Raw genomic sequence first — 27,928 nt, 5'->3', positions numbered from 1 at the left:
AGTGTATTTGCCTAAAATAAGGTGAAGTTTGAAGTAAAATTTTAAAAAAATCTGTTGAACTAAAAATCTAACTATCTAATTGGAGTTTTCAGTTACTGTATGTATTTTCTATCTGTTAATGCTGGTGTTTCACCTTTACTATAAATAAAATTCTATCTGTGGAAGCCAATTATGTTAGTGTTTTGAAATACAGGGTTTAATAAATGAATTAGACTTAACTGTGCCCTGAAAGAACTGGAGACTGGACTTAGCCGGATTCCTTGACAGCACCATAGACTGCCAAAGAGTTGAACCTGACTTAGATGTTGGTTAAGTCCATGTGCCTTAGAAATGAGTGAAAATTAAGATGTGTTTCAACTATGACCTAGCTAAGAACACTTCTAAAGAAAGTCAGTCTCTGAAAATACCCTCTTATATTTTTCTTCCAATGCTTAAAACTTTTCTTACAGGTTAGGTGGCTTTTTAAAAAATAACTTATTTTACTTTATGGTGTTTGTCTGGCTGTATGTCTGTGTGAGGGTGTCAGATCTTGGGGCTGCTGTGTGGTTGCTGGGAATTGAACCCAGATACTCTGGAAGGTATTCAATGCTCCTGACTGCTAAACCATCTCTCCAACCCCAGTATTTTTTATTTTTAATACAATATCATTGGAACTATATGAGTTAATGCCTGTATTATGTGTATTATGTATGTGTATTATGTGTACAAATTTCTATTCTCCCTCTGGTTTTGTGTTTGATTTTTTTTTTTTTTTTGAAGGTTTTCTATGTAGCCTTGAACTGTCTTGGAACTTGTTCTGTTGACCAGGCTGGCCTAAAACTCAAGAGATTGCTACCTCTGCCTCCCAAGTACTGCCACTACCACACGTAGTTTTGTTTTGTTTTGAGACAGTCTTTCTGTGTAGTCCTGGCTGTCCTAGTGCTCATTATATAGACCTGACCAGGCTGGCCTTGAACTCAGAGATCTTCCTGCCTCTGCTTCCTGAGTGCTAGGATTAGTCTATGTCTTACAGTTCTTGGTTGGGTATTTTCTTGGCACATAGCAAGTCTTCTATTTCTATTCAACCTTGAGAAAAATTATTTGTTTATTACCAGCAGTAAATTTTAGCGGAGGAAATATGCACTTACTGTTTTGAAACAACTTCTTTCTGAGCTTATGTAACTGTCTTTGTTAGATGCCAATTGTTTCATAGACCGAAATTCCTAAGGATTAGTGTTCAGTTGCTCTGAACTAGCTTACCTCAGTGGGACTTATTAATACCTAGTTGACAAACAACCCTTATTACTTAATATTAAAAAAAAATATTTGATCTTTGCAAACTGTGTGCATTTTTACTATTCAACAAAAAATTCTCTGGCCTCTGATTTGGATCCATATATTAATTTACTAAGAGGTTTAATCAACATCAATGAAAATTAGACTGATGTGTTCTAAAAGATAGTTCTTAAATTTTTTCATGTCACTTTTTTTTCATTATATAGAAAATTCTGTATTAGTTTCTGTGGTCAAACCCTCATAGATAGACTTCACATATTTCACAGTGTTACCTCTGAACAAATGGAATAAAAAGGTGTAATGCTTCTAGACCAGGCTCTTAGTTCCTGTATATTACACTATTCAACTCACTGTGCATTATTAGATGTGAATTTTCTGTTTTATAAATCCTTAAATGTCATTTATTTTTGAACTACTTCCTGCTGTGAGTGATATTTCTGCTAGATTTACATAGTCCTTAAGGCTGTATTATATTTCTATTTAATTAGAAATAGAAACCCAATTCACTGTTTCTCCCAGTCATTGAGTAAATGATTTCTACCTTTTTCATTTGGCCATGAGAGCCATGGTTTGGTTTGGGTTTTAAGGGAAATTCTTGGCTGCAGATAGCCCTCTGGTTTCCTGCCCAGCCTGATCCCTTTTGCAGTAAACTCAAGAATCTTTCTCTTGGGGCTGGAGAGGTGGCTCAGTGGTTAAGAGCACTGACTGCTCTTCCACAGGTTCTGAGTTCAATTCCCAGCAGTCACATGGTGGCTCACAACCATCTGTCATGGGATCTGATGCCCTCAAATATGAGTTCATTACTAACTGGTTTCTGTTGAGTTTTACTTTACAAAATTACAAATTTTCAAGTACAATAGAAGGGAGACATGTTTTTCCAGTAATGCAGTGACTATTCCTATGTGTCCTTCACTCGATCTGCCTTTTTCTTTTTTAGGAATGGTGGACTCATCTCTGGTTGAATGAAGGCTTTGCATCCTGGATTGAGTATCTTTGTGTAGACCACTGCTTTCCAGAGTATGATATCTGGACTCAGTTTGTTTCTGCAGATTATACCCGTGCCCAGGAACTTGATGCCTTAGATAACAGCCATCCTATTGAAGTGAGCTATACTTTGCAATCATTTCAGTGAAATAAGTAATTTGTTGTGTCTCAGGATGTTTAGGATTCTGAAATGCAAAAAAAGCTGCATGGATGGCTTCCTTTGGGTGACTGATTTATTTTTAGCTCATGCCTGAAACTCTTAGACTAAGTTCTAAGTAGCATTTCTCTTTAAAGTAGGGAATGTAAAGATTTTTTTTTTTTTTTTTTTTTTGGTAAAGGCAGGAACTATGGGTATTTTTATTGACTGATAGGAGAAAAGCAGTCTATTGAGCCACACTATACTGGTTCCAACAGCAGCTGTAGACAAATCATTATCCCCATCACTCCACTGCGTCTGTCTGCTGTTTAGCTTGTCTTTATCTCTTAAAGCTTTTTTTGTTTGTTTGATTTTTGGGTTTTTTTTGTTTTGTTTTTTCAAGACAGGGTTTCTCTGTGTAGCCCTGGCTGTCCTGGAACTCACTCTGTAGACCAGGCTGGCCTTGAACTCAGAAATCTGCCTGCCTCTCCCTCCCAATTTTTTTTTTTTAACTTTGGTTTTTATTGATAAATAGGGCTTTTTAATTTTTTTGTTTTGCTTATTTCTTATGTGGGGCCATGGGGTGGGGGAAGAGTTGAAACAGGGTTTCTCTGTGTAGCCTTGACTGTCATTGCTCTCTAGACCAGGCTGGCCCCCAACTCAGCCACCTGTTTCTGCCCCATCCCCCAAGTGCCAAGATTAAAGGTGTGCACCATCATTTCTAGCTTTGTTTTACTTAATATTTCTATCTGTGTGAGAGCACTTACCCCAGTCTGCACTGATAACAGAGAACTTTTGAGAGTCAGTTCTTTCATTCCACTGTAAGTTTTGGGGATCAAACTTTGTGGCTAACTCTTTTATCCACTAGGCCATCTCGTAAGCTTCTTTTGTTGTTGTTTGTTTGTTTGTTTGTTTTGTTTGTTTGTTTTTTGTTTTGTTTTTTAAAGATTTATTTTATTAATATATGTAAGTACACTGTAGCTGTCTTCAGACACTCCAGAAGAGGGAGTCAGATCTTGTTGCGGATGGCTGTGAGCCACCATGTGGTTGCTGGGATTTGAACTCTGGACCTTCGGAAGAGCAGTCGGGTGCTCTTACCCACTGAGCCATCTCACCAGCCCTGTTTGTTTTTTGAGATAGAATTTTGTTATGTGACTCTGGCTAGCCTTAAAGTCATGTGCAATATTCCTCTTTTTGCTTCTTGAGAGCTAGGAGTGAGCCATCATACCTAGGTAGTTTATACATTTTGCATCCAAAGAACTGGAGTTATAGTCCTGTTTTGTCTTTGACCATTGCTCTGACCCTTCCTACCTGCCACCTTTTAGTATGGTTTCTCTGTTGTGCTGACCCCCAGCCCTAACATTTCAGTGCTAATATGTAACTGTGATTTTGCTACTGTTATTAATTACAATTTAAATATCTGGTGTGTAGGATATCTGATATTTGATACCAGTGAAAGGGTTATTCAACCTTCAAAGGAGTTGTACCCACAGGTTAATAACTGCTGTTCTAAACTATTAATATATATAAGTGTGTGTGTGTGTGTGCGCGCGCGTGTGTATGTGAGTGTATGTGCGTGTGTGTGTATGTGAGTGTATATAGTTATAATACTAGTGGAACAAATCAAATCTGTTTAAGAATAAATAGAATGTTCGCAGCTTGACTTTGATTTGATCAAAAGAGAGAATCTAGGCTATGAACAATAACAGGGAGTTAAAAGATTACATATTGTTTTATTTAAGTTTGTTATTCTTTTTTTTTTTTTTTGAGGATTGGCATACTTTTATGAGTAAGTTAAAAGAAGAATATCATGAGTTAGAAGGGTTTTCCTAGAAAGCTTTTTATGTAATTCAGTGTTACAGGCTGTCTGCTTCCTGTCATAACCCTGAATCACACTGTCTGCCAGGTCAGTGTGGGCCATCCGTCTGAGGTTGATGAGATATTTGATGCTATATCATATAGCAAAGGTGCATCTGTAATCCGAATGCTACATGACTACATTGGTGATAAGGTAAATAATAAAAATAATAATTCCAATCCTGCATTGTGAAATCACAGTTTTAATCTGATTTTTAGTTTATTGACATTTCTTTTTATATTGGTTATTAAAGGTTCCTAGTACAATGATACACAAATTAGTATGTTTGTGGTAAGAATGGGAAGCTAGCCGGGCGCTGGTGGCTCACGCCTTTAATCCCAGTGCTTGTGAAGCAAAAGCAGGCAGATCTCTTTCAGGCCAGCCTAGCATATAGAGTGAGTTCCAGGACAGCCAGGGCTCCACAGAGAAACCCTGTCTCAACAGAACTAAACAAAGCAGAGAATAGGAAGCTGCTATACAACTTACAAGCAGTTGGACATGTAAACCAGCACTGGGGAGACAGAGGCCAGCCTGGTCTACAGTAGCTGAGAGCCCTCTCTCTTTTCATGACAGGGATTCTCTGTATAGCCCTAGGTGTCCTGACACTCACTTTATAGACCAGGCTATCCTTGAATTCAGACATTAGCCTGCCTCTGGCGTTCTGGGTGTGTAGGTATTGTTGGGAATAAAATCATGTACAGCCACTGCTGGCTAAGAGCTGTCCTGAGACACCACCACCAGGCAGAGAGAGCCAAAGGAGAATAAAAGTCTGCCCCTATTAACACACCTCCTCCAAAAGCCACAACTCCTAACCCTTCTAAAACAGTTGTGCCTACTGGGAATCAAGGTTTCAAACACAGGAGCCTATGGGAACCATTCTCATAAGAGCACACTGTCAAGATAAATAAATAAGGCACCACATTGAGAAAGCAAAAGAAGGCAATTTTACTCTTAGATAAAACTTAATGGGCTTCAGAAGGATGCATGCTTTTCAGCATATCTGATATTTTAGGAATTGAGTACATTTAGTTTTGATAAATGTGTGTATCTGCTATAAATTCTGAGATCTGACTCACTTTTACTTAAAATTGTATTTTTTTAGGACTTTAAGAAAGGAATGAATATGTATTTAACCAAGTTCCAACAAAAGAATGCTGCCACAGGTAATCTTTACGTTTTTAATTTTTTTTTATGATTTATTTATATTATATATTTGAGTACACTGTCTGCATTCACATACACCAGAAGGAGTCATTGAGTCCCATTACGGATGGTTATGAGCCACCATGTGGTTGCTGGGAATTGAACTCAGGACCTCTGGAAGATCAGTCAGTGCTCTTAGCTGCTGAGCCCCTCGTTTTAGTTTTTCCCTACCCCCTTGCCTCCTTCCCCTTTTTGTCATGCTAAGGGTCAGTCGAGAACTTTATGCATACAATGCTCTACTGGACTAAGCTGCATCCTAGCCTCAAAGGTCGTGTTCAGTAACTTGAAGTAGAAATACAGATAAAGGCTCTGAGTTTGATTTCCTAGTACCAGACCATGAGGTGCTGGAGATAAAATGTCGTTCTACATTTACGATGACTCCTCAGACGTGGTGCATGAAGACATGGTCTGCACTTTGAGCTACAAAGCCTAGTGTTTACTGTGTTTATTCCAGCTACTGTGGCATTCCCACAGCTCAGGGTACTGTGGATCCTTTTCATCCTCTTGGAGAAGTTTACTGCCTGTCAGTGTTCTTCCCAGAATTCATGACTTTATGATCTATTAGAATTTTGTGATTTGCCTTCTAACCCAGTACTTACAGCTTTGCTCTGTACCATCTCTCCTTCCTTCCTTCCTTCCTTCCTTCCTTCCTTCCTTCCTTCCTTCCTTCCTTCCTTCCTTCTTCTTTCCTTTCTTCCTTTCTTTTCAATAAAAAAATTATTTGTTTGTTTGTTTGTTTGTTTAGTAAGGCGGGTCTCTCTGTATAGCCCCTGGCTATTCCAGAACTCACTCTGTATACTAGCCTGGTCTGGAACACAGAGATTGCCTGTCTCTGCCTCCCCAGTGCTGGAATAACAGGTGCATGCCGCCATACCTCTTTGTAAGCTCTCGTGCCCTGAGTGCCTTAGTCCTTGCTTATGTTTTTAGTGTCATCTCCCTATTTTTCTGTACTGTTTTCTGTTTTAGAACTTGCTGAATATATTGGTGTTAATTTTTTGTTGTTTATTTTTTTTGTTTGCTATGTAGACTGGACTCTCCTTGTGAGTGCAAAAATCCTCCTGCTTCTGTCTCCTAATTGCTGAGATTCAGGGCATGCTCCACCAGACCCAGCAAGAGTCTGAGGGGGGATGGTGTACATACATGCGTCTAGGTTAAAGGTCTACATTGGATGCCATTTCTAGGTAGCCACGTAGTCTTTTTTGGGTTTTTGCTTGTTTTCTCATCTTCAGTGTATGCATTCCATGCATGCAGAGGTCAGAGGACACTTTTTGTGAGCTTATATTCTCCTGTCCTTGAAGGTGAGAACAGAGCTCTGGTTATAAGCTTCTGTAGCAAATGCTTTTACCTATAAGCTCCACCCTAGTTTTGCTTTGCTTGTGTGAATGGTTTAGGATTTATTATTTTTAATTATACATAAGTGCCTGTGTGTGGGTATGGTCACGTGAGTACACATATCTCTCAAAGTCCAGAGCCATCAGATCCCTCTGAAGCTGAAGTTATGGGCTGTTGGAATGACCTTGCATGGGTGTTGAGAACTTAATTCGGGTGCTTTGCAAGAACTATAATATGATCTTAGGCATTGAGTCATCTCTCCAACCCAATCCCCAAATTTTACACACCTTTTTTTTTTTTAAGATTTATTTATTTATTATATGTAAGTACACTGTAGTTATCTTCAGACACTCCAGAAGAGGGCGTCAGATCTCATTATGGATGGTTGTGAGCCACCATGTGGTTGCTGGGATTTGAACTCGGGATCTTTGGAAGAGCAGTCGGTGCTCTTAACCACTGAGCTATCTCTCTAGCCCTTTACACACCATTTTTAAAGGCACTAAATTTAATTAACCCAAGGTTCAGAAAGTAGGCTTGTATGGCTAGCCAGGAAGCCCTGGGTTTCTGCCTGTCTCCCAGGGCTGGGATTGCAAATGCACGCTACAACCTCAGCTTTTAAGTGGTTCTAGGATCAAATTCAGGGTCTCATGCTTTGCATAGCAAGTACTTCACTTATGTGCTTTTTTTCCAGGCATGGCATACATTGTTACCCTTTTGCTTTCCCTCTATAACCAGTGAAGTTTAACCAAATTAGTTTTATTTTGGTTGTATCCACATTGAATATATTTAAACTTAGACTGATTGAATGAGTGTCAGTGAGTTTGTCAGTGATTGTGTAATGAGCTTATACTTGTTTCTGTTTGTCTTACTTATGATCAATTTTTATTAGAATGATTAAATTTATTTTAGAATAAAAGTCTAGGTGTTTGGTCATTATGTGTGTGCAGAAGCTGCGTATAAGTGTTGAATGGCTTCCTCAGTTGCTCTGTACCTTACTTGTCTTTGAAGGGCGTCACTGAACCTGGACCTTACCCAATTAGGCCAGTCCAGCTGGCCGTCCCCCAGGAGCCCTCTTGTCACTGCTTCCCTACTACTGGGGTTATAAAGCTTTCCCCACCACAGGATCTCCCTACATAGTCTAGCTCTCTTGGAATTCACTCTAGATCAGGCCGGTCTCAAACTTAGATAAATGCCCATTCCTCTGCCTCCCTCTTGCTGGTATTGGAGGCGCACACTATCACACCCAGCTCATGTTACCAATTTCCTTATGGGTGCTGGGTGAAGGGGATCTGACCTCGTGCTAGTGTGGCAAGCACTTGACTGAGTCCCCAGAACAGCTTTTTTTAGTAGAATTTACTTAGTTGTAGCCTTGTGGGTAGACCATTTGTTTGAGCCTCTGTATGATGGACCTAACAGTTGGTAAGCCATGCAATGTTAAAAGGTATGTGAAGCTGGGCATGGTGGCGCACGCCTTTAATCCCAGCACTTGGGAGGCAGAGGCAGGCGGATTTCTGAGTTCGAGGCCAGCCTGGTCTACAAAGTGAGTTCCAGGACAGCCAGGGCTATACAGAGAAACCCTGTCTCGAAAAACCAAAAAAAAAAAAAAAAAAAAAAAAAAAAAGGTATGTGAATATTTGATACAGGAAATAAACATTTCCAGTTATTGTTTTCATTTACCTTCTAGAGGATCTCTGGGAAAGTTTGGAAAGTGCCAGTGGCAAACCCATAGCAGCTGTGATGAATACCTGGACCAAACAAATGGGATTCCCTCTCATTTATGTGGAAGCTGAACAGGTAAGCCTGTGAGAATCCTTGCACAGCTGGGTGTGATGTGTCATCCATGGAATCTCTGTACTTTGAAGGAGATAAGCAGACATGAGTTTGAGCCATGTCTTGGCTACCTAGCCAGACAGTTTGGAAAACAAAGAGAATATTAGCACACCAGAATGATTGTTTCTTCTCTGAGGATTTCATTTCTCAAAACTGTTATGCTTATTAATGATTACACTTAATGCAAACTACTGGTTGCTATTTTTTTTTCTTTCCTTTTTTTATTTTAAGGCTCAGAACCCTTTTAAACTTCAGTAGGCTGCTGGGTATAATGGTGCACACCTTTAAGCTTAGGATGTGGGAGGAAGAGGCAGAAAAGAGCTCTTGTGAATTGAGGCCAGCCTGCTCTACATAGTGAGTTTCAGGACAGCCAATGGATATGCATGTAGAGAGACTTTTTTTTCTTTCTGAGACTGAATATCACTGTGTAGTGCTAGCTGGCCAGGATCTCTTAAATTCTAAAATGCATGATATCTGGGGGCTGGTGAGATGGCTCAGTGGTTAAGAGCACCGACTGCTCTTCTGAAGGTCCTGAATTCAAATCCCAGCAACCACATGGTGGCTCACAATCATTTGTAATGAGGTCTGTCGCCCTCTTCTGCGGTGTCTGAAGACAGATACAGTGTACTTTCATATCACAATAAATAAACCTTTAAAAAAGCATGATATCCATAACCCATAATCCCTACTTTTTAAATGATTTAATCATAAATTTTTAAAAATTATTATTTCATGTGGATGGATGTTTGCCTGAATGCCTGTCTCTGCACCATTTGTGTACCTTGTAACCACGAAGGCCAGAAGAGGGCATTGATCCCTTGGAATTGTAGTTACGCAGATGGTTGTGAGTTACTGTGTGAACACTGGGGAGTTAAACCCAGGTCCTCGGGAATGAAGGACAGCCAGTGCTTGTAACTGCTGAGCCATATCTTATTTATTTAGTTAGTGATGCTGTGTATTGAACCTAGAATCTTTTCTTTCTTACTTGTTTGCTTCCTTGTTTTAGTTTTTGGAAACGGTCTTCCTATTTAACCTCAGCTGGCCTAGAACTTGTAGCTCCCTTTCCTCCCCAGTGATGAGGTTAAAAGCTTGTACCACTATGCCTAGACTTCAGTTCTGTTTCTTGTGCTTAGTTTACTTACTAAGGTCATTATTTGTTTAGTTTTACATTTGATTTAAGTTCAAGTGTGTGATCTTTTAAATATCCCAGAATGCAGTTATTGATGAGCAGTGAGGCCAGTGACTGCCTGTTTTTTGAAGGCTTTTGTCCTTTGGTGGGGGTGGGTGAGGCTGAGTGCCGAGTGTAAGTGTGCACATTTGAGTGTGTGAAGGGCCGTCAGTAGGCTGCCCACCCTGGTTTTTTGATAGGGTCTTTTACTGGGACCTGGGATTTGTTAGTTTGGCTGGGTTGGCTGGACAGCAAGCTCCAGGAACCCTCTGTTTCTGCCTTGCAGACACTGGGATTATAAGTGTTCATTATCACACCCCAGTTTTTACATGGGTGCTGGAGACTGAACTCAGGACCTGGAGCTTGCATGGCAGTTAGATTGCATGGCAAGTGAGTTATCATCTTAAAGTGTTTTATAAACACATAGGCTATTGCTTTTGATTTCTAGACTTGAAGTCACCCCTACCCTCACATTTTTTTTCTTTTTAAGACATTTAAAAATGCATTTTAAAACCTTATTGCATTCACATGGGTATGGGACGATCACTGGGACATGAATGAACAGCTTACCAGGGGCCACATCTCTGGAGAGAATTGAAAGCAGCTCCTTATTAGCTAGGGGTGTGGCTCACGATTCTTTCCTCAAGAGTGACTGACTTTCTTTTCCAATTCTGTAGTTTTCTCATCTCATTGCAGAAGATAATTTGTACTGCTTCCCTGCCTATATTGTCACAGAAACACTCCCAACCCAAATCGCCATTGTTGTCACAGCCTTTGCTTTGCCTCTGTAGGTAGAAGATGACAGAGTGCTGAAGCTGTCTCAGAAGAAGTTTTGTGCCAGTGGACCATATGGCGGTGAGCAAATATGATCTCAGAGGGAACTGACCAGTAAATCTCGATTCCTTACTAATAGTTTTCAAAATAAGAGGAAGCATGTTATTTGTCTAATTATACTTTGGATTTAGTTTAGTATTTATTTATTTATTTATTTATTTACTTACTTACTTACTTCCTTATCTACCTCCTTATTTACTTATTGTGAAATAGAATTTATTGTGGCTCTGACTATGTGCACTAGATGTGCCTGATCTGCTGACCAGGCTCACATGGTTTGTGCAATAAATACATCTGCCGGGCCTGCTCTCCAGTGGTTGGAAATGCCCAGGGGTTTGGGGGTAGGGTTGTCAGTCCAGCTTCATGGTCCCCTTGGTGGCCTTTTTCTCTGCCTGCTTGGCTTCCATTTCTCTTCTACTTTCCTCTCACTTTTTTGGTCCCAGCTCCTCCTTTACCTGTCTGCTCTCAGCCTCCAAGCCTTCCTAGTTGTTTTCACCCCAGGAGTCTGGGTCTGGCCTGGGCTGAGCGCTGGGACCAACAGACAGGGCAGCAAAGGGGTGGTCGCCCATGTCACTGGGCTCTGCACCACCCTAGTTATACTAGCTAGCAGTGTGCTTTCTAGGGGTGGCTCCACAGAGCTGGGTTCCTGCCAGCCCTGGTCCCAGGAGCTGTCAACTTCCGAGCTGCTCCAGTGTGAGTCCAGAGACTTATGGTCTCGGTGGCTGACCTGTCCGGCTTGGCTCCCTTGGACCTTGGCACTTTAGTCATCATCCAGCTGTGCCGAGACAGATTCAGCTTCCTGTTCGATGCTGCCCCAGTTATCTTATATGTGTGTGTGTGCCTGCTTGTCTGTGTGTGTACCAATTATGTGCAGGTACCTGAGGATGCTAGAGGAGGACATTAGATCCCCTAGGACTACAGTTATAGTGCTCTTAACTGCTGAGCCTAATCACTCTAGGCCTAATCTTTAAAATTGTGTGTCTCCCACAAAGCTTCAGTGGCCTTTAATCCCATCATTTCGGAGTCAGAGGCAGGCAGATCTCTTGAGTTCAAGAGCAGCCTGGTTTTGCCAGGGTGATCCAGGACACCTAGGGCTACACAGAGAAACCCTGTCTTGAAAAACAATAAAGTTTATAGCTCTCTTACTGAAAGAGAATAAAAAAGGATTGGAATACCCCAAGAAATGTAAGGCAGTGGTTTTCAGTTTTCCTAATGCTGCAACCCTTTAAGACAGTTCCTCTTGTTGTGACTCCCCTAACCACAAAAATTATTTTTGCTGCTACTTCATAACTAATTTTCTTACTATTATGAATCATAATGTCAATATGTGATATGCAGAATATCTGATGTGTGACCCCTAGGAAAGGGGTCATTCAACCCCCAAAGAAGTTGAGGCTCACAGATTGAAAACTGCTGCTCTGAGAACTTACTGTGTTAGGGGGGTTTTTTTGTTTTTGTTTTTTAAGTGATTGGGCTTAATAAGTATTAATTCAGTGACGATTGTCTTTACTTACCATTATCCTAGGCACTTCAGTTGCTTCTTACGTTATGCTCTCAGCATAGAGTAATGCTTCTCTTCTACACACTAAAGCTGAGGTGTGGCTACGGTGGTTAAATTGCTCAGTCAGGTTGCTTTAGTCTCAGCCTTTGGGAGGCAGAGGCAGGAAGATCTCTGTGATTTTTAAGGCCAGCCTGTCTACAAGATTGAATTCCAGGACAGCCAGGGCGATGTATAGAGATCTTGTTTGCTCCAAGTTATCTATGTAATGAGTTTAGAAGAGTGAGAATTCAAATAAGATTGTGGAAGTCCCTCACTTTGTCCTCCCAACTGCTGCCACCTTCCTGAATAACTCTGCATGTCATCAAACCCTTTCTACCTATAAAGTTTTAACCAGGCAATTTAATTTTTATTGAAGAAACTTAAGTTTCATTTTCTTTAGAATAGTAGTCTCAGTAGGGAGAGATATGTGTACCTGCCACTTTGTCACCACTGTCCTGTCATGTTGTGTTCACAAGATCCAGTAAAGAAAAATGGCCTTCTGCTCTTCACTGTCTCACTTTGAACTACTCTTCTCAGTAGGGGCCATGGATTTGATCTCCAGCATTCCTTGCCTAATGGGAAAAAGAAGTCTAACATGTCAGTTTATGGCTTTACTCGCCAATTAAGTCTTTAAGTGCCACAATTTCTATTTTCTCCCTCATATTTATAATCTGTGTTGTAATACTAACAGGTTTGCAGGTTTTTCTATCCCTAAGACCAATGCAGGTGACATTAAAACCTTGGGTATCTCAGTGATTTAACATTCAGCTTAGGGCTAGAGAGATGATTCAGTGGTTAAGAGCACTGACTGCTCTTCCAGAGGTCCTGAGTTCAATTCCCAGCAACCACATGGTGGCTCACAGCCATCTGTAATGGGATCTGATGCCCTCTTCTGGTGTGTCTGAAGATGGTGACAGTGTGCTCACATAAATAAAAATAAATAAATAAATGATATATTCTTTTATAAAAAGACATGCAGCTTACTCATTGTTGACTCTGTGCTATCTTTAAATAGTTCTGTTACTATACTCAGACAAAGTCTGCTTTGCTGTTTGATATCTAGGACACTGGCTCTACCTTTCAATGGCTTTGGCTCCTCGGGGACGAGAGAAATAGTTCCCAGGATTGGTTCTGCACAGTGTCACTGGAGTGGGAGCCCTTAATGGAAGCATCATAGAGCACTGACTCCTCAAGTTGACTGTAAAATCATTGCTGTCTTTATTGCTTTGTAAAAGGGAAAAACATCCCCTTTAGATGAGTGTGATTTTGGTAGGATCTTATCTTGTCCCTTGTACTAATAGTGTTGAGGTCACCGAAGGCATGATTTAACAATGAGAGTTTTGTCTTGGTTACAGCGTGGCAGTCCTGTGTTTACCTTACTACCTGCTTCTTTCAGTGTAACCTGGTTTTCCAAGTTTTCTATTTGTTCTCTTCTTGCTTAGGTGAAGACTGTCCTCAGTGGATGGTTCCTATCACAATTTCAACTAGTGAGGATCCTAACCAGGCTAAGCTGAAAATACTAATGGATAAGCCAGAGATGAGTGTGGTTTTGAAAAATGTCAAACCAGACCAATGGGTAAAGGTGAGTTTAGAATGGCATAGCCATTTTTATTTTATATGAAATGATTTATTTCTCTTACTCCTATGTCTTTGTGGCTGACCCTGAATTGTATTTCTTCAATTTGTACAAGTATTTTCAAAGGAAAAACTTTTCTAAGCAGATAGAAGGGAGGAATGAAGAGTAGAAGTTGACTGGGTTTGGTCATGTATACCTGTAACCCCAGCGCACAGTAGTCTGAGGCAGGATGTTAAAATTTGAGGCTAGCCTAGGCTAGTGAGACTCTGTTTCAAAAGAAGAAAACAAAGGGAAGAGTAAATACTACACTGGCATAGAACATCTGTAGTACTGCAGCTGCAGTTGCCTCCCTTGCTAAAAAGCCAGTCTGTGGTGCATCTCTGGGAGTTCAAAGCCAGCTTGGTCTACAGAGTGAGTTCAAGGACAGCCAGGGCTACACAGAGACTGTTGAAAACCACCCAAGCTGTCCTGCCATTCCAAGCACACTTTAGCCTCAGGTCTGTGTTGTCCTCATATAACTTTCTTCAAGTGAGAGCAGAAATAGATAAAAATCTATTTGTCACTGGAATATGAAAACACAAATGGGTAAGTTATTTTTACTTTGTAAAAAAAAAAATTGCTGCAATTTCTTCTTAGGATTATAGGTTATCCCAAAATTTTAGTTGCCAAGAAATACCCTTTTTTCCTATTTTAATATTTAAAATATACTCTGGAATATATTAGCATTTGAAATTATGATCTTGAAGATTAAGTAACAATATGGAACTTTCTCACAAATTAGAAAAAGTTTTGTACACTATGACTGTAATTAAGCATATGAAGATACAGTTCCTACAGCAAAAGATAAAGGACTCAAAATAATTGGATTAGAATTGTTTAATTAGTTTAAATAATTTTTTATTATTTATTCTTGTCTTATGTGCTTTGGTGTTGTGTCTGCATGTGTGTCTGTGTAATGGGGTTGGATGCCCTGGAACTGGACCGGATGCTGGAATTCAAACCCAATTCCTCAGAAGAGTAGCCAATGCTCTTAACCACTGAGCCATCCACCCCCCCATTTTTACAATACTTCTAAGTAGTAAATCTTATAATTACATTTTACCTATGTTTGTTTTTTAAGACATGACTTAGCTCAGTGGAAGGAAACTTGAGAGGCGTGGCTTTGAACCTCATCACCCCCAATATTTTTTTGCTTCTTTGTTTTATGTTGTTGTTGTGTTGCTCTTTTGGGACAGAGTCTTACTATGTAGCTACAGCTGCTCTGGAACTTAGTATGTAGTGCAAGTTGACCACCATACCCACTCAAAGATATCTTTTTAAAATGAAGTGGCTGGGGCTGGAGCGATGGCTCAGTGGTTAAGAGCATTGGCTGCTCTTAACTGGATCCTGAGTTGAATTCCCCGTGCCCATAATGGTGGCTTACAATCATCTGTAATGGGATCTGATTCCCTCTTCTGGTTTGTGTAATCACAGAACACTCATTAAATAAATAAATAAATAACTTTTAAAAATGAAAAAAGAAAGACAAAAAAATGGAGTGGCTGATCACGGTCCGGCCCACCTGTAATCCCAGCCCTCAGGAGTCAGAGGCAGGCAGAGAGATCTCTTTTTTTTTTTTTTAAAGATTTATTTATTTATTTATTATATGTAAGTACATTGTAGCTGTCTTCAGACACTCCAGAAGAGGGGGTCAGATCTTGTTACGGATGGTTGTGAGCCACCATGTGGTTGCTGGGATTTGAACTCTGGACCTTCGGAAGAGCAGTCGGGTGCTCTAACCCACTGAGCCATCTCACCAGCCCCCAGAGAGATCTCTTGCGTTTGAGGCCAGCTTGATCTATAGAGTAAGTTCCAGAACAGCCAGGGTTACATAAAGAGAACCTGTCTCACGAAAAGTAAGGAGAAAGGAAGTGGCTAATAGTATTTATTGTCTCCTTTCAGCTAAATCTGGGAACAGTTGGGTTTTATCGAACCCAGTACAGCTCTGCCATGCTCGAAAGTTTATTACCAGGCATCCGTGACCTTTCTCTGCCCCCAGTGGATCGACTTGGATTACAGAATGACCTCTTTTCTCTGGTGAGCGTTCTCACTCACACTTTGGTCATATGATGCATTTTGTTGGTTACAGAGTATAATGGTTAAATCTATATAAAGAATATTAGAAGGATATGGTCCTTCCTGTCTAAGGTTAGCTAATTTGGGATGACTATGAATGGCTAATTATTAATTAACATGACAAAATTTTTACCTATATCAGTGTCTGAAGCAAATTTCATTTCACTAATCCAGTTTTGTTTTGTTTTGTTTTTGTTTTTGTGTTTTTAACTTACCACAAACTGTCCTTTTAGGGACAAAAGTCCATTCTTTTAAAAACAAATGGATATGAGTCAAGAAGAGGTTTCCCTACTGATTTTTTTTCTTTTGTAAGATTTATTTATTTATTTTATGTATGTGAGCACACTGTTAATGTCTTCAGACACACCAGAAGAAGGCATTGGATCCCATTACAGATGGTTGTGAGCCAGCAGGTGGTTGCTGGGAATTGAATTCAGGACCGCTGGAAGAGCAGTCAGTGCTCTTAATCTCTGAGCCATCTCTCCAGCCCCCTCCCTATTGATTTTTTAAACACTAATTCAGAGCGATTTTATGTTGTTCTTAAGTAGTACTTGTACTTTGCTGAGAAAGCAAGAATGTTCTAACAGTCTGTTATTACTCAAATTATAGCATATCAGCCCAGAATTATATACATATTTGGCTTTGTTCCGGGAAGGATTTAAAGCAGCAAAATTCCTATTGTTGTCTTTATGACTCCAGCAGGTTAGGTATTTTCAGGATGTCTTTGCCTGTGGTCAAATTATCATTCTTTCTAGTGTTGCTTTAAATTGGACCTGAAGTCTCCCTGCCCTGTGATTGCTGATTGGATTCCTTCTCTAAATAAATGCAGATTAGCATTGATGGACAAACGTCCCACCTGCTGATCTCACTTCCAAGAGAGACCTGTTCCAGGACAATAGGCTGTTTGTGCAGTTGGCTGCTAGAATAGAAGTTCTTTTCCAAGTCTTGTTAGTCAGTGCTAAAAGCACTCTGACTCCGCAGAGCCTTCCCATCCCTGCCCCTTTAGAGTGAGGCAAGGAGAGGCTGACGTTGACACAGTGGGCAGAGTCAGCCTTGACAGAGCCTTTGTCAAGAACCAGAGCCCCAGCTGTTTTTTTGCAACTTTTCTCAAAGTAGAAGATATTTTAAAAAAGAAAGAGAGAAATTTAAAATATCAAAGTGATGCCCCAGAAACTGAGTAGAAACAAGAAGTTAACTGATTTTTATTGGTCCCAAAATATGAGATTCAATCTAAGTTTTTTTTAAGGTGTTCTTTTATAGATAGCAAGGAAATTAACAAAAGATGTTGTCATGATAGGATTTTTATTCTAACAGTATTCTGAACTTACTTAGCCTCGTTTTCTTAAACCAAGAGAATTGCTAGCAGTAGATAATGCCACATGCATGTTTGTTTTCTTTTGTCTTGTTGAGTCTGAAGGCTGAGCTGATTTGTGTTTTTTCCTATCCCAGGCTCGAGCTGGCATCATTAGCACTGTAGAGGTTCTAAAAGTCATGGAGGCTTTTGTGAATGAGCCCAATTATACTGTATGGAGCGACCTGAGCTGTAACCTGGGGATTCTTTCAACTCTCTTGTCCCACACAGACTTCTATGAGGAAATCCAGGAGTTTGTCAAAGATGTCTTTTCACCTATAGGAGAGAGATTGGGCTGGGACCCCAAACCTGGAGAAGGTAATAGATGAATGTACTATCTGGGGAAGAATCTAAAGTTAGTACTTTCTATTCCTGTGTGGTTGACAGTTAGCAGCATCTCTGTATCCAGATTTTAGAGTATATTCAGTTGGTCAGAAATGTAGTGTTCTGAACCTGCTAGTGAAATTGTTACACCATCACAAAACAGTAGCTCACGTACCTTGGAACCTATACTGACTCTCCTGCCTCAGCATAAATCTTCACACTTGGCAGGGTTCAGCTTTCCAAAGTAAGAATTTTAATTGCTTTCTGCCTTTCTATGATTATGTCTATAATCATGTTCCTTTTAAAACAATTGTGATTTAAATGTTGAAAGTGGTAATTTGGAGGTTTTAAATCCATTCACTTGTCGCCATCTGCTTACTAAATGAGGTGTTCTCTCCTGAATAATCTTAATCTAGGATTTATTTTATTTTATTTCTAAAGATTTATTTATTTTATGTATATGAGTACACTGTTGCTGCCTTCAGACACACCAGAAGAGGGCATCAGATCCCATTACAGATGGTTGTGAGCCATCATGTGGTTACTGGGAATTGAACTCAGGACCTCTGGAAGAGCAGTCAGTGCTCTTAACCACTGAGCCATCTCTCCAGCCCCCTTATTTTTTTTTCTTCTTATAGCAATGGGTTTACCCAGGAGCCTAGTCTATGCTAAACTCTGCTAGTGATCTACTCCCAGACCATTACATTGATCTGGGATTTTTAAAAATAAGAACAGTAATAGTATCCAGTTCTTGCCACTGCCTTTCCTTCATATTCACCTAATATTTATGTAACTAGTAAAAGGCAGGTGCTATTTTACAAACTGGCAGTCGAGATAATCAAAGCATTGTCCTGTATAGCTTACATTCTAATGGGAGACACAGCAAATTATATTAAGGTAGAGTATAGATTCACAAGTAAAATTAGATAGTATGAATAAGGAGTGCTAAGCCAGTGTTTGATAAAGTAGTTGGAGAAAAACCAACCCTCCCTAATAACTGATCTTCGAGCATAAATGGAGAACTGAGAGAGAGAGCTACAAGTGCAGAGCAAACTTGGTCCAGACCAGAGGGCCCAGCAAGTTACAAGAATCTAAAGCAAGAGCATGCCCAGAGTGTTCAATGAAAAACCAGAAGGCTGATGAGGTCAGGACTGGGGAAGAGGTGAGAGGCCCATGGCAAGTCAATGACTCCCTTACAGGGAGGCGGCCTGAAGCAAAGTTCCTTGTTTTTCACATTTTGATTCAAGATGCTAGTTTTAGAAGTTTTGATCAGAGGAACATGATTTAATTCATGTGACTATGAAACTGAAGGGAAATCATTTGGAAGGCTATTTGAGTATTCCACTTGGTTGCCGTTAGCACATAACAAGTGATGCCTTCTCTCTGTGGTTTTGGAGGACTGAGTGTGGTAAAAAGAGGAATCAACAGATTAAGGCTACTTATCTGACGCCGGGCGTGCTGGCTCACGCCTTTAATCCCAGCACTCGGGAGGCAGAGGCAGGTGGATTTCTGAGTTCGAGGCCAGCCTGGTCTACAAAGTGAGTTCCAGGACAGCCAGGGCTCTACAGAGGAAAACCAAAAAAAAAAAAAAAAACCAACAAAAAAACCTACTTATCTGGCCCACAGTGGCACATACCTTTAATCCTAGCACTTGGAAGGCAGAGGCAAGTGTATGTTCTTAGTTGAGGACAGCCTGGTGTACAGAGCAAGTTCCAGGACAGTCAGGGCTGTTGTACACAAGAACCATGTCTAGAACACACAGACACACACCACTCATGCTCCCCTCCCCCAAAAAATACTACTTGTAGAGGGACAGGCACAAAGAGTTCCAGGTTCCAGGTCAGCCAAGGGAAAACAAGATTGTCTATAGACGCAGGTTTGGTTGCAAAAAAGAGCCAGATTGGGTTCATTTGCTACATTTGAGAGTGCCTGGAGATGAAGGCTAGGTAAATACAGTTGGAGCTAATAGCATGTAGTTAGGATTTATAACTGTGAAACTAGAAGAAACCACCTAAGGACTAAGAATAGAGAGATGTTTGAGGACTATAGCTAAATTCAAGAGTTAGAGATTGGCAGAAGAAAAGCTAAGCATGCCTGTAATCAGGAAGCAGAAACGTTCAAGGCCAATCTGGTTTACCTATGGCTCTTTTATTTCAAGAAACAAAGGAGAAAAGAGGCATGGTGGTCCACACCATTAGCCCTAGGAGGTAGAAGCGGGAGGATCAGGAGCCATCCTCAGTGTCATAGAGAGTTAACCACCGCTCTGGGTTATGAGGCTCAGTGAGAAGAGGGTGAAGAATCACAAAAGAAACTGACTGGCCTCTGAGGAGCATCAGGAGAAAGTAGAGTGGCCCATAATTTCAAAGTATTGTATTATAAGGTCGAGGGAAAGTGGTAAGCTGTGTTGGTTGCCACAAGCAGAAAGTAATAGAGAATTAACAATTTTGGTTAACAGATTCTGTGAAGTGGTATGCCTATAATAGATTCTCCACAGTGGGAGGAATTGGAGACAGTGTATATAGACAACTCTAAAAGGAATTTTGTTGGCCACAGAAATAGACTTGACGTGGGATTGGAGAAGAAATGTTCTTTAAGGAGAGAATGACACCAGAGTATATAGGGAAGTTGAAGGTTATCAAGGGGAACAAAATGCAGTGGTACTAGAAACGTGTGTGTGATGAGAAAGGTAGAAGGTTACTGCTGTATGGCAACTGAGTCATTGAGAGGAGTCCAGACCCAGCAAGTCGTTAGCTTTAGAGAGAGCATACATAGTGACAGCTCAGCAGAGGACTTCCTGGATGCCGCACTTGTCTGTGGAAATAATAATGTGTAAAATCTTTGATTTGGAATGAATACAGGATAAATGCCTTTGTTCTGTAGCTGTACAGACAGGGGGATTAAAGAGCAAATAGTTCTTATGTTGCTTTGACCTACAACATAAGTCAGTAGCAGATTCCCAGTAAGGGCTGGGGAGATAGCTCGGTTCTGTTTCTAAGAGTGCATACTTGAAGACCTGTGTTTAATCCCAGGAAGATAGCCTGGAGCAGTGACATGTGCTTGTGGACCCCCCTCCCCGCCCCCTCGCACTGAGGAAAGAAGTAGATCTGTAGGGTTCCATTCCAGAGAGTGATAATGTCTTCAAGAGTGAAGTGGCCGGGGTTCTGGCACACAGCCTTATCTCAGCACTCGGGAGAAAGAAGAGGTAGATCTCTGTGATGTTGAGGCCAGCCTGCTCTTCAAAGAGAGTTCCTAGACAGACAAGGCTAAGGAGTAAGGCCCTGTGTGAAAAATAAAACACCCAAGGTTGGCCTGCCCTCCACATGTATGGACATAGAAATATGTACCCATATGTACACACACACACACACACACACACACACACACACACACGCTGTCACAGGAGCTAGAGAGCTGGCTTAGCAGTTAAGAGTCCTTATAGCTCTTGCAGAGGACAAGGCTCAGTTCACAGCCATCTGTAATTCTAGTTCCAGGGAATCTGACCTGCCTTGTAGTATAAGCTATCTGCCCAAATAAAATTACTTGTCAGTGCAAATACCTCTGCCATGCTCTGCCACAAAGCTGCATCCCTGGTGCTTTCATGGCGGTTTTTATCAGTGACAGTGACACTGAGCTGGAGGTATGGCTTTATCACAGTGACAGTGACACTGAGCTGGAGGTATGGCTTTGGTAATTGTGCTGTACGGGAGGATGAATCCATTGAATGTTTACTTTAAAATCTAAGGCTTTAGTTTATTGAACAAAGAGCATTTTTTAAAAAGCTTTGAAGAGCTGGAGAGATGGCTCAGCGGTTAAGAGCACTGACTGCTCTTAACCAGAGGTCCTGAGTTGCTGAGTTCCCAGCAACCACATAGTGGCTCAGAACCATCTGTAGTGGAATCTGATGCCTTCTTCTGGTGTGTCCAAAGACATGACAGTGTACTCACATACATAAAATAAATAAATAATTATTAAAAAAAAAAAAAACCTTGAGTGAAACTTGTGTGATGTAAGTCTTTCCTTTTCACGTGTTTTTAACAGTATAGCTACATTACTAGGCTCCAGTATCTGGTACCTATGAGTCCACACAAAGTCAGCAAATTTGTTTGCTTGTCTAGTATGTTTATTCCTTTCTTCTTACAATTTGATAAACTAAATCAAGTATTCTCATAAGTACTAGAGTGATCGATTGTGTTTGTTTAAGACCGTAGACTTGGTATCACAGTTACAACGTATGTAACTTGTGCATTATCAAAGCAGGCTTCTCAAGTTGTCTGTGTCTTCACTTCTCCACCAGGTCATCTAGACGCACTCCTGAGGGGCTTGGTGCTGGGCAAACTGGGAAAAGCAGGCCATAAGGCAACTTTGGAAGAAGCCCGTCGTCGGTTTAAGGAGCACGTGGAAGGGAAACAGATTCTTTCTGCTGACCTAAGGAGTCCTGTGAGTTATTGTAATAAATTCCCCTGACAGCTGGGTGTGGTAGTATACTCCTTTAATCCCAGTACTCAGGAGGCAGAGACAGAGGTCAGCAAGTGACCCTGTCTGGGGGTTGGGGGGGGGGGGAGATAATAATAAATCCCATTGAATTGTAGATATGAGTTTTAATTTGTGAGTTAAAATTGGCCTAAAAACCGACACTCACACCCTGTCTGACTGTAAACAAAGGCTGCTTGGGTGGTTTGCAGCCAGCCTCTCCTTTGTTTCTCCAGTAGCACATCAGTGCTGCAAGGTGACTAACTTGGTGCATTTCTGAGAGAACTGCTACAAGATATTGTCTGCACATGACAGCCCTGTGTGATTGTCCACCACCAGTGACTGATAACCATAGTCTGTCTGTCTGTCTGTCTCTGTATTGATACGTAACTATAATTTGTAAACTGGCCTTGTAGCCCAGTTTTGTTTTACCCATACTCTTACTGTGTATCCCACAAAGGCATTGAACTTAGGATCCTTTTCCTTTCTGACTCACCCCCAACCTCCAGTTGTACAACAGTAGGCCTTTGCCAACATGCCCGTCTTCTTTTTATCTTAGCATCAGACTCTTTATAATGAAATACTTATAACTTAAATGACTTCCTTTTTCCTGGTGTTCTTTTGTAGGTCTATCTCACTGTTTTAAAGCATGGGGATGGCGCTACCTTAGATATCATGCTGAAGGTGAGTATATTTGGGAAAGGTCTCCAGACGTCTGCATTTGAACTTGGATGTGTACTTAGAGGTGGAGGAGAGCCTGGGCAAAGAGATAGATGTGCTGGATTTGGCTTGTAATCTCAGGTAGTAAGGAGATTAAAGCAGGAGTGCAGAGAGTTTAAGGTCTACCTGGACTACAGAAGGAGTTCAAGGACAGACTGGATAACTTTGTGAGATCCTACTAAGACTAAAATGTAAATAGCTCTGGGAGTTGAGCATAATGGGGAAGCTATTAGTCTAGCATGCCCGATGGAGGCGCAGATCCCAGTACCACAGACCCTGGGGTTCAGGTTTATTTGTTGGTTTTCCTACACAACTTCAGTATCTAGCTGACCCTTCACCCTGAAATGTAAGGCTGATCCCACGTCCTCATGCATGTCTGAGACAGGGTCTCAGGTAGCCCAGACTGACACTGAAGAGTGGCATTGAATTCCCGATCCTTGTGTTTCAAGTGCTGAAATTGCAGGGGAGCCACCTATGTCCAGTTTGTTTGGTTTTTCAAGACAGGGTTTCTCTGTGTAACCCTGGCTGTCCTGGAACTCACTTTGTAGACCAGGCTGGCCTTGAACTCAGAGATCCGTCTGCCTCTGCCTCCCGAGTGCTGGGATTAAAGGCATGGGCCACCATGCCCGGCTCTATGTCCAGTTTTTGTTTGTTTCTTTCTTTTGTATTTCTGAAGCCAGGGGTTCATTTTAACCCAGGCTGTGTTCCATCTCACTTTGTACTTGAAGCTGACCTAGAACTCTTATCTTCCTTGCATTTCCCCTTGATGCCAAGACTTTGGAGATCATAAGCATGAGTCACACCTGCCTCCACCATTTTATAAAGCAAGGTTCTTCAGGTTGCCCTTGAAATCGATTTACCCAGTTACGCCTTCAACTAATTCTTCTGTAGCCTCCCAACTTTCTTAATGCTGTGACCTTTAATATAGTGTCTTGTATTGTGGTGATCTCCAACCATAAACTAACTTTTGCTAATGTTATGAATTGTAATGTAAATATCTGTATCTAATTCTCTTAGGCATCTCCTATGAAAGGGCCACCTAGTACCCCTGGAGTAGGTGGGTACTAGGACCCACAGATTGAGAACCACTGGACTAGATGTATAAGCCAGATTCTTTAAAACTTCCATGTGAAAGCCAGGCATAGTGGCCATTGCCTTTAATACCAGCACTTGGGAAGCAGAGACAGGCGAATTAAGGCCAGCCTGATCTACAGAATGAGTTCCAGGGCAGGCAAGGCTACACAGAAAAACAGAAACCTTGTCTCAAGGGGGAGAGGGAAAAAAAAAAGCCAAAACTTCTATCTAAGGGGTAAAGTTGTCCTCTGATTTGCACAAACATATACACACATGCAGCACAAAGTTTTTTGTTTGTTTGTTTTTTACTTTGTTTTTTTGTTGTTTGTTTGTTTGTTTTTTGAGACAGGGTTTCTCTGTATAGCCCTGGCTGTACTGGAACTCACTCTGTAGACCAGGCTGGCCTTGAACTCAGAAATCCACCTGCCTCTGTCTCCCAAGTGCTGGGATTAAAGGCGTGCGCCACCACTGCCTGGCCAAAGTTTTTTGTTTGTTTGTTTGTTTTTTAAATCAACTTTTAAAAACTGGATGGCGGGCTGGTGAGATGGCTCAGGGGGTAAGAGCACCCGACTGCTCTTCCAAAGGTCCAGAGTTCAAATCCCAGCGACCACATGGTGGCTCACAACCATCCGTAACAAGATCTGGCGCCCTCTTCTGGAGTGTCTGAAGGCAGCTACAGTATACTTACATATAATAAATAAATAAATCTAAAAAAAATAAAAATAAAATAAAAACTGGATGGCACTTTGCTTTTTTATATGCAAGGATCTGGGTTCCATTCCAGCATGGGAAAGAAGAGTCAGAGAAAGAGGGAGGATGAGAAAATGAGATGTTAGTGGTACTTGAGACAAGTCCTATCCTGTCCCTGTGCATTCATTTCCAGTCTGTTAAGAAAAATCATGGTGTCTATATTAGAGGTGGGAGGGTCAAAATAAGCTCACGTCTGTCATCAGGTAATTATGTAAAATGTGCCTAAATAGCCAAGTCACCCATCAGAACTGTGTATTCATTAAAAGATTTACATGTAAGCTAGGCATGTTGGCACTCACCGGTGAGTGGAGCACTTGGAAAGTAAAACTAAGGAGATCAGGAGTTCAAGGTCATCTTCAGCTACACAGAGAATTCAAGGCCAGCTGAATTATATGAGAGCCCTGCCTCAACAACAAACACGTCGTTCTCACTAGTTCTGGAGGGATCACTTAATGGTTAAGGGTACTTGCTGCTCTTACAGAAAACCTAGGTTCATCCCCAGCACTCATGTGGTGGCTTGCTTTCCATAACTCTAGTTCTGTGGGGTCTGGCACCGTCTACTGGCATTGAGGGACCAGATGCACATACAATGCACTTACAGGCAAACCCTCATGTACATAAAATAAAAATAAATATGTCTGCGATGAAGCGATGGCCCAACAGTCAAGAGCACTGACTGCTCTTCCAGAGGTCCTGAGTTCAATTCCCAGCACCCACATGGTGGCTTACAATCAAACCATCTGTAATGGGGTCAGGCGCAATCTTCTAGTGTGTCTGAAGACAGCTTCAGTGTACTCATATACATAAAATAAATAACTTTTTAAAAAGTGATGGGGGAGTTCTAGACTATCCAGGTTTGCATAATGAGACCTTGAATCAAAACAAATACATAGTCTGGGTTTTGTATTTTCTTTCTTTTCTTTAAATGTGTATGAATGTTTTGCCTGCATATATGTCTTTGTACCACATGTGTGCTTGGTATCCTGCATAGCTCAGAAGAGGACTTTTGGTCCCCCCTGAAGCTAGCATTAACAGGCAATTATGAGCCACCATGTGTGTGCTGAGAACCAAACCCAGGCCCTCTGCAAGAGCAGCCAGAGCTCTTAACTTCAGAGCTACCTCTCCAACTCCAAATAATCCTGTGTGACTTTCAGGGTTGAAGAGATGGTTTTGTAGGTAAAAAGCTTGCTGCACAGCAAGAAAACCTCAGTTTGGAGTCCGGAGTCCGTGTGCAGTGGTGCACATCTCTTTCACCCAGCACAATGGGCAGAGGTAGTCAGCTTACGGGCCGACTATTCTAGGTGAAATGGCAAGTTCCAGATTCACTGATAGATCCTGACTCTACAAACAAGGTGGACTTCCAGTACAGGAAGACTCTTGGCAGTAACCTCTGCCCTCCACAGGTGCACTCGTGGGGAGCAGAGCCAACACAGGCACATGGACACACAGATACACATTTTAGGCAACATTCTACAATATATCTTTTTGTTTTGTCTTTTTTATTTTGGGGGGACAGGGTCTCATTTAAAAAGGTTGGCTTCAAGCTGTGTTGCCAAAGATGTCCTAAAATTTCGGATCCTTCTGCCTCCACTTCCCCATTATTAATGCATTTTTTTCTCATTTGAGTAATTAACAGCATCCAGCTACTAGATGTCTAGATTATTTTCAGCTTCACGGGCTAAATTAATGATAGTTAATGATAGTTTAGTGATAGTTTATTTATCTAATACAAAGCATTAGCCAGGTGTCAGTGATGTAAAGACTGACCATGGCAGACTTACTCTTTAGACCTTTATACTAGCCTGGAGACCGAGACGTACTATCTGACTAACACACACCTGCATCTCGTGGCTTACTACTGTGGCAGATGTAGGGTTTAGTGCCCAACCACAGTAGCAAAGTACTAAGTGGTGTAGTGCAGTGCCCCACCAGTCAGTCCTACCCAGGGAGGAGGCAGAGCAGAGGTTCCACCTCAGTGGAAGAGAAGCCGGTATGAACATGCCTGGAATCCAGGGAAGAGCTAACTGTTCATCTTTATTTTTTTCCCTGTAGCTTCACAAACAAGCTGATATGCAAGAAGAGAAAAACAGAATTGAAAGAGTTCTTGGGGCTACTCTTTCACCTGAACTGATTCAAAAAGTCCTTACTTTTGCACTTTCAGTAAGTAATATGTTGGATTGCAAGAGAACTGCTGCTGAGCCATGAGGTGGGGGCATGCGCCTTTAACCCCAGCACTCATGGGGCAGGAATAGGAGGATCTCTGAGCTTGGGGCCATCCTGGTCTACAGAATGACAGCTACATAGAGATACTCTGTCTGGAAAAATGAAAGAGAACTGGTGTTCCATGATGTGTGTCAAGTGTCTGACTCGGCACACCCCTGATATTTTGGGGAAGCTGGTCGGAGCGTTTGTTTTTGTTTGGTTTTCATTTTATTATTGCTTTATTTTGTATGGCAGGGTTGGGATGGGGATGAGAGGAGGTGAGTAGGTCGTCCTTCCATCTTGTGGTTTCCAGAGATTGAGTCAGGTTGTGAGGCTTGGCTACTGTGCTGACCTGCCCTCTCCCACTAGTAGTGAGAATTAGAACAGGTTGAAGAGAAAGTGGAGGCCTTTGGAATCCCTTTCCCTCCCTGGGGTGAGTGCTTCCCCTGCTGTTGCGCAGTTTTCCAACAGTCTGTTGTATTCTCTGGTACCAGGAGGTACTCTAGAGAGCTGGGCTGCTAGTTCTTTTTTTTCGCCTTAGGAAGAGGTCCGTCCGCAGGACACTGTGTCGGTGATTGGTGGAGTGGCTGGAGGCAGCAAGCATGGGAGGAAAGCTGCTTGGAAATTCATCAAGGACAACTGGGAGGAGCTTCACAACCGGTACCAGGGAGGGTTCTTAATATCCAGACTAATAAAGGTATGTAGGAGTCTTGAGTAGCTTGCTAATCTTGAATGTTATTGAATGATTATCCATGATCCATTAGACCATTGGTTCCCAACCTTCCCTAATGCCAACACTTTAATACTGTACCTCATGTTACAATGACCCCCAACTACCAAATTATTTAACTGCTCCTTTATAACTATAACTTTGCTACTGTTAGGAATTATAATGTAAATACCTGCTGTGCAGGACATCTGCTGTGTGACTCCCGTGGGTCGTGATCCACGGGGTGGGAACATCTGCGTTAGAGAGTTCGGCTCTTTGTTCTTCCCGCGGTTCTTCAGCCGGCCGCCGTGGACTGTGCTTATAACCTCGGCACTGCAGAAGCTGAGACGGGAGGATTGCTTGGAGTGTGAAAGTAGCCATGGCTATATAGCAAGACCCAAACTCCCACTCCTACCTTCAAATAAAGGGTTCCTCAAGGGCTGTGCTTGCAGCTCACTCATAGGCCTGTGCCACACT

The 27,928-nt window shown here is 41.5% G+C and overlaps 1 protein-coding gene across 6 annotated transcripts in view; it reads left to right on the top strand.

Moving 5' to 3' along the window:
- Npepps (aminopeptidase puromycin sensitive) overlaps positions 1-27,928 on the top strand; it is a 74,819-nt gene that overhangs the window by 40,190 nt on the left and 6,701 nt on the right. For 4 of the 6 annotated variants that reach the window (XM_030245668.1, NM_008942.3, XM_011248802.1 and 1 more), the window contains 12 exons: positions 2,213-2,377; positions 4,302-4,406; positions 5,356-5,416; positions 8,473-8,582; positions 10,578-10,641; positions 13,603-13,742; positions 15,678-15,812; positions 17,301-17,520; positions 21,821-21,963; positions 22,624-22,680; positions 26,593-26,700; positions 27,284-27,439. In XM_030245668.1, the coding sequence (XP_030101528.1) occupies positions 2,213-2,377; positions 4,302-4,406; positions 5,356-5,416; positions 8,473-8,582; positions 10,578-10,641; positions 13,603-13,742; positions 15,678-15,812; positions 17,301-17,520; positions 21,821-21,963; positions 22,624-22,680; positions 26,593-26,700; positions 27,284-27,439 (1,464 nt within the window). Of the gene's footprint in view, positions 1-2,212; positions 2,378-4,249; positions 4,407-5,355; positions 5,417-8,472; positions 8,583-10,577; positions 10,642-13,602; positions 13,743-15,677; positions 15,813-17,300; positions 17,521-21,820; positions 21,964-22,623; positions 22,681-26,592; positions 26,701-27,283; positions 27,440-27,928 lie in introns of all 6 variants that reach the window. The other 2 variants (XR_879535.3, XM_030245670.1) reach the window with 2 other exon arrangements.

The sequence above is a fragment of the Mus musculus genome, chromosome 11, assembly GCF_000001635.26.
Source record: "Mus musculus strain C57BL/6J chromosome 11, GRCm38.p6 C57BL/6J".
In the NCBI taxonomy this organism is placed as follows: Eukaryota; Metazoa; Chordata; class Mammalia; order Rodentia; family Muridae; genus Mus; species Mus musculus.
Note: the sequence above shows the minus strand (reverse complement) of the source record. Positions and strands in the feature narration are given on the sequence as shown.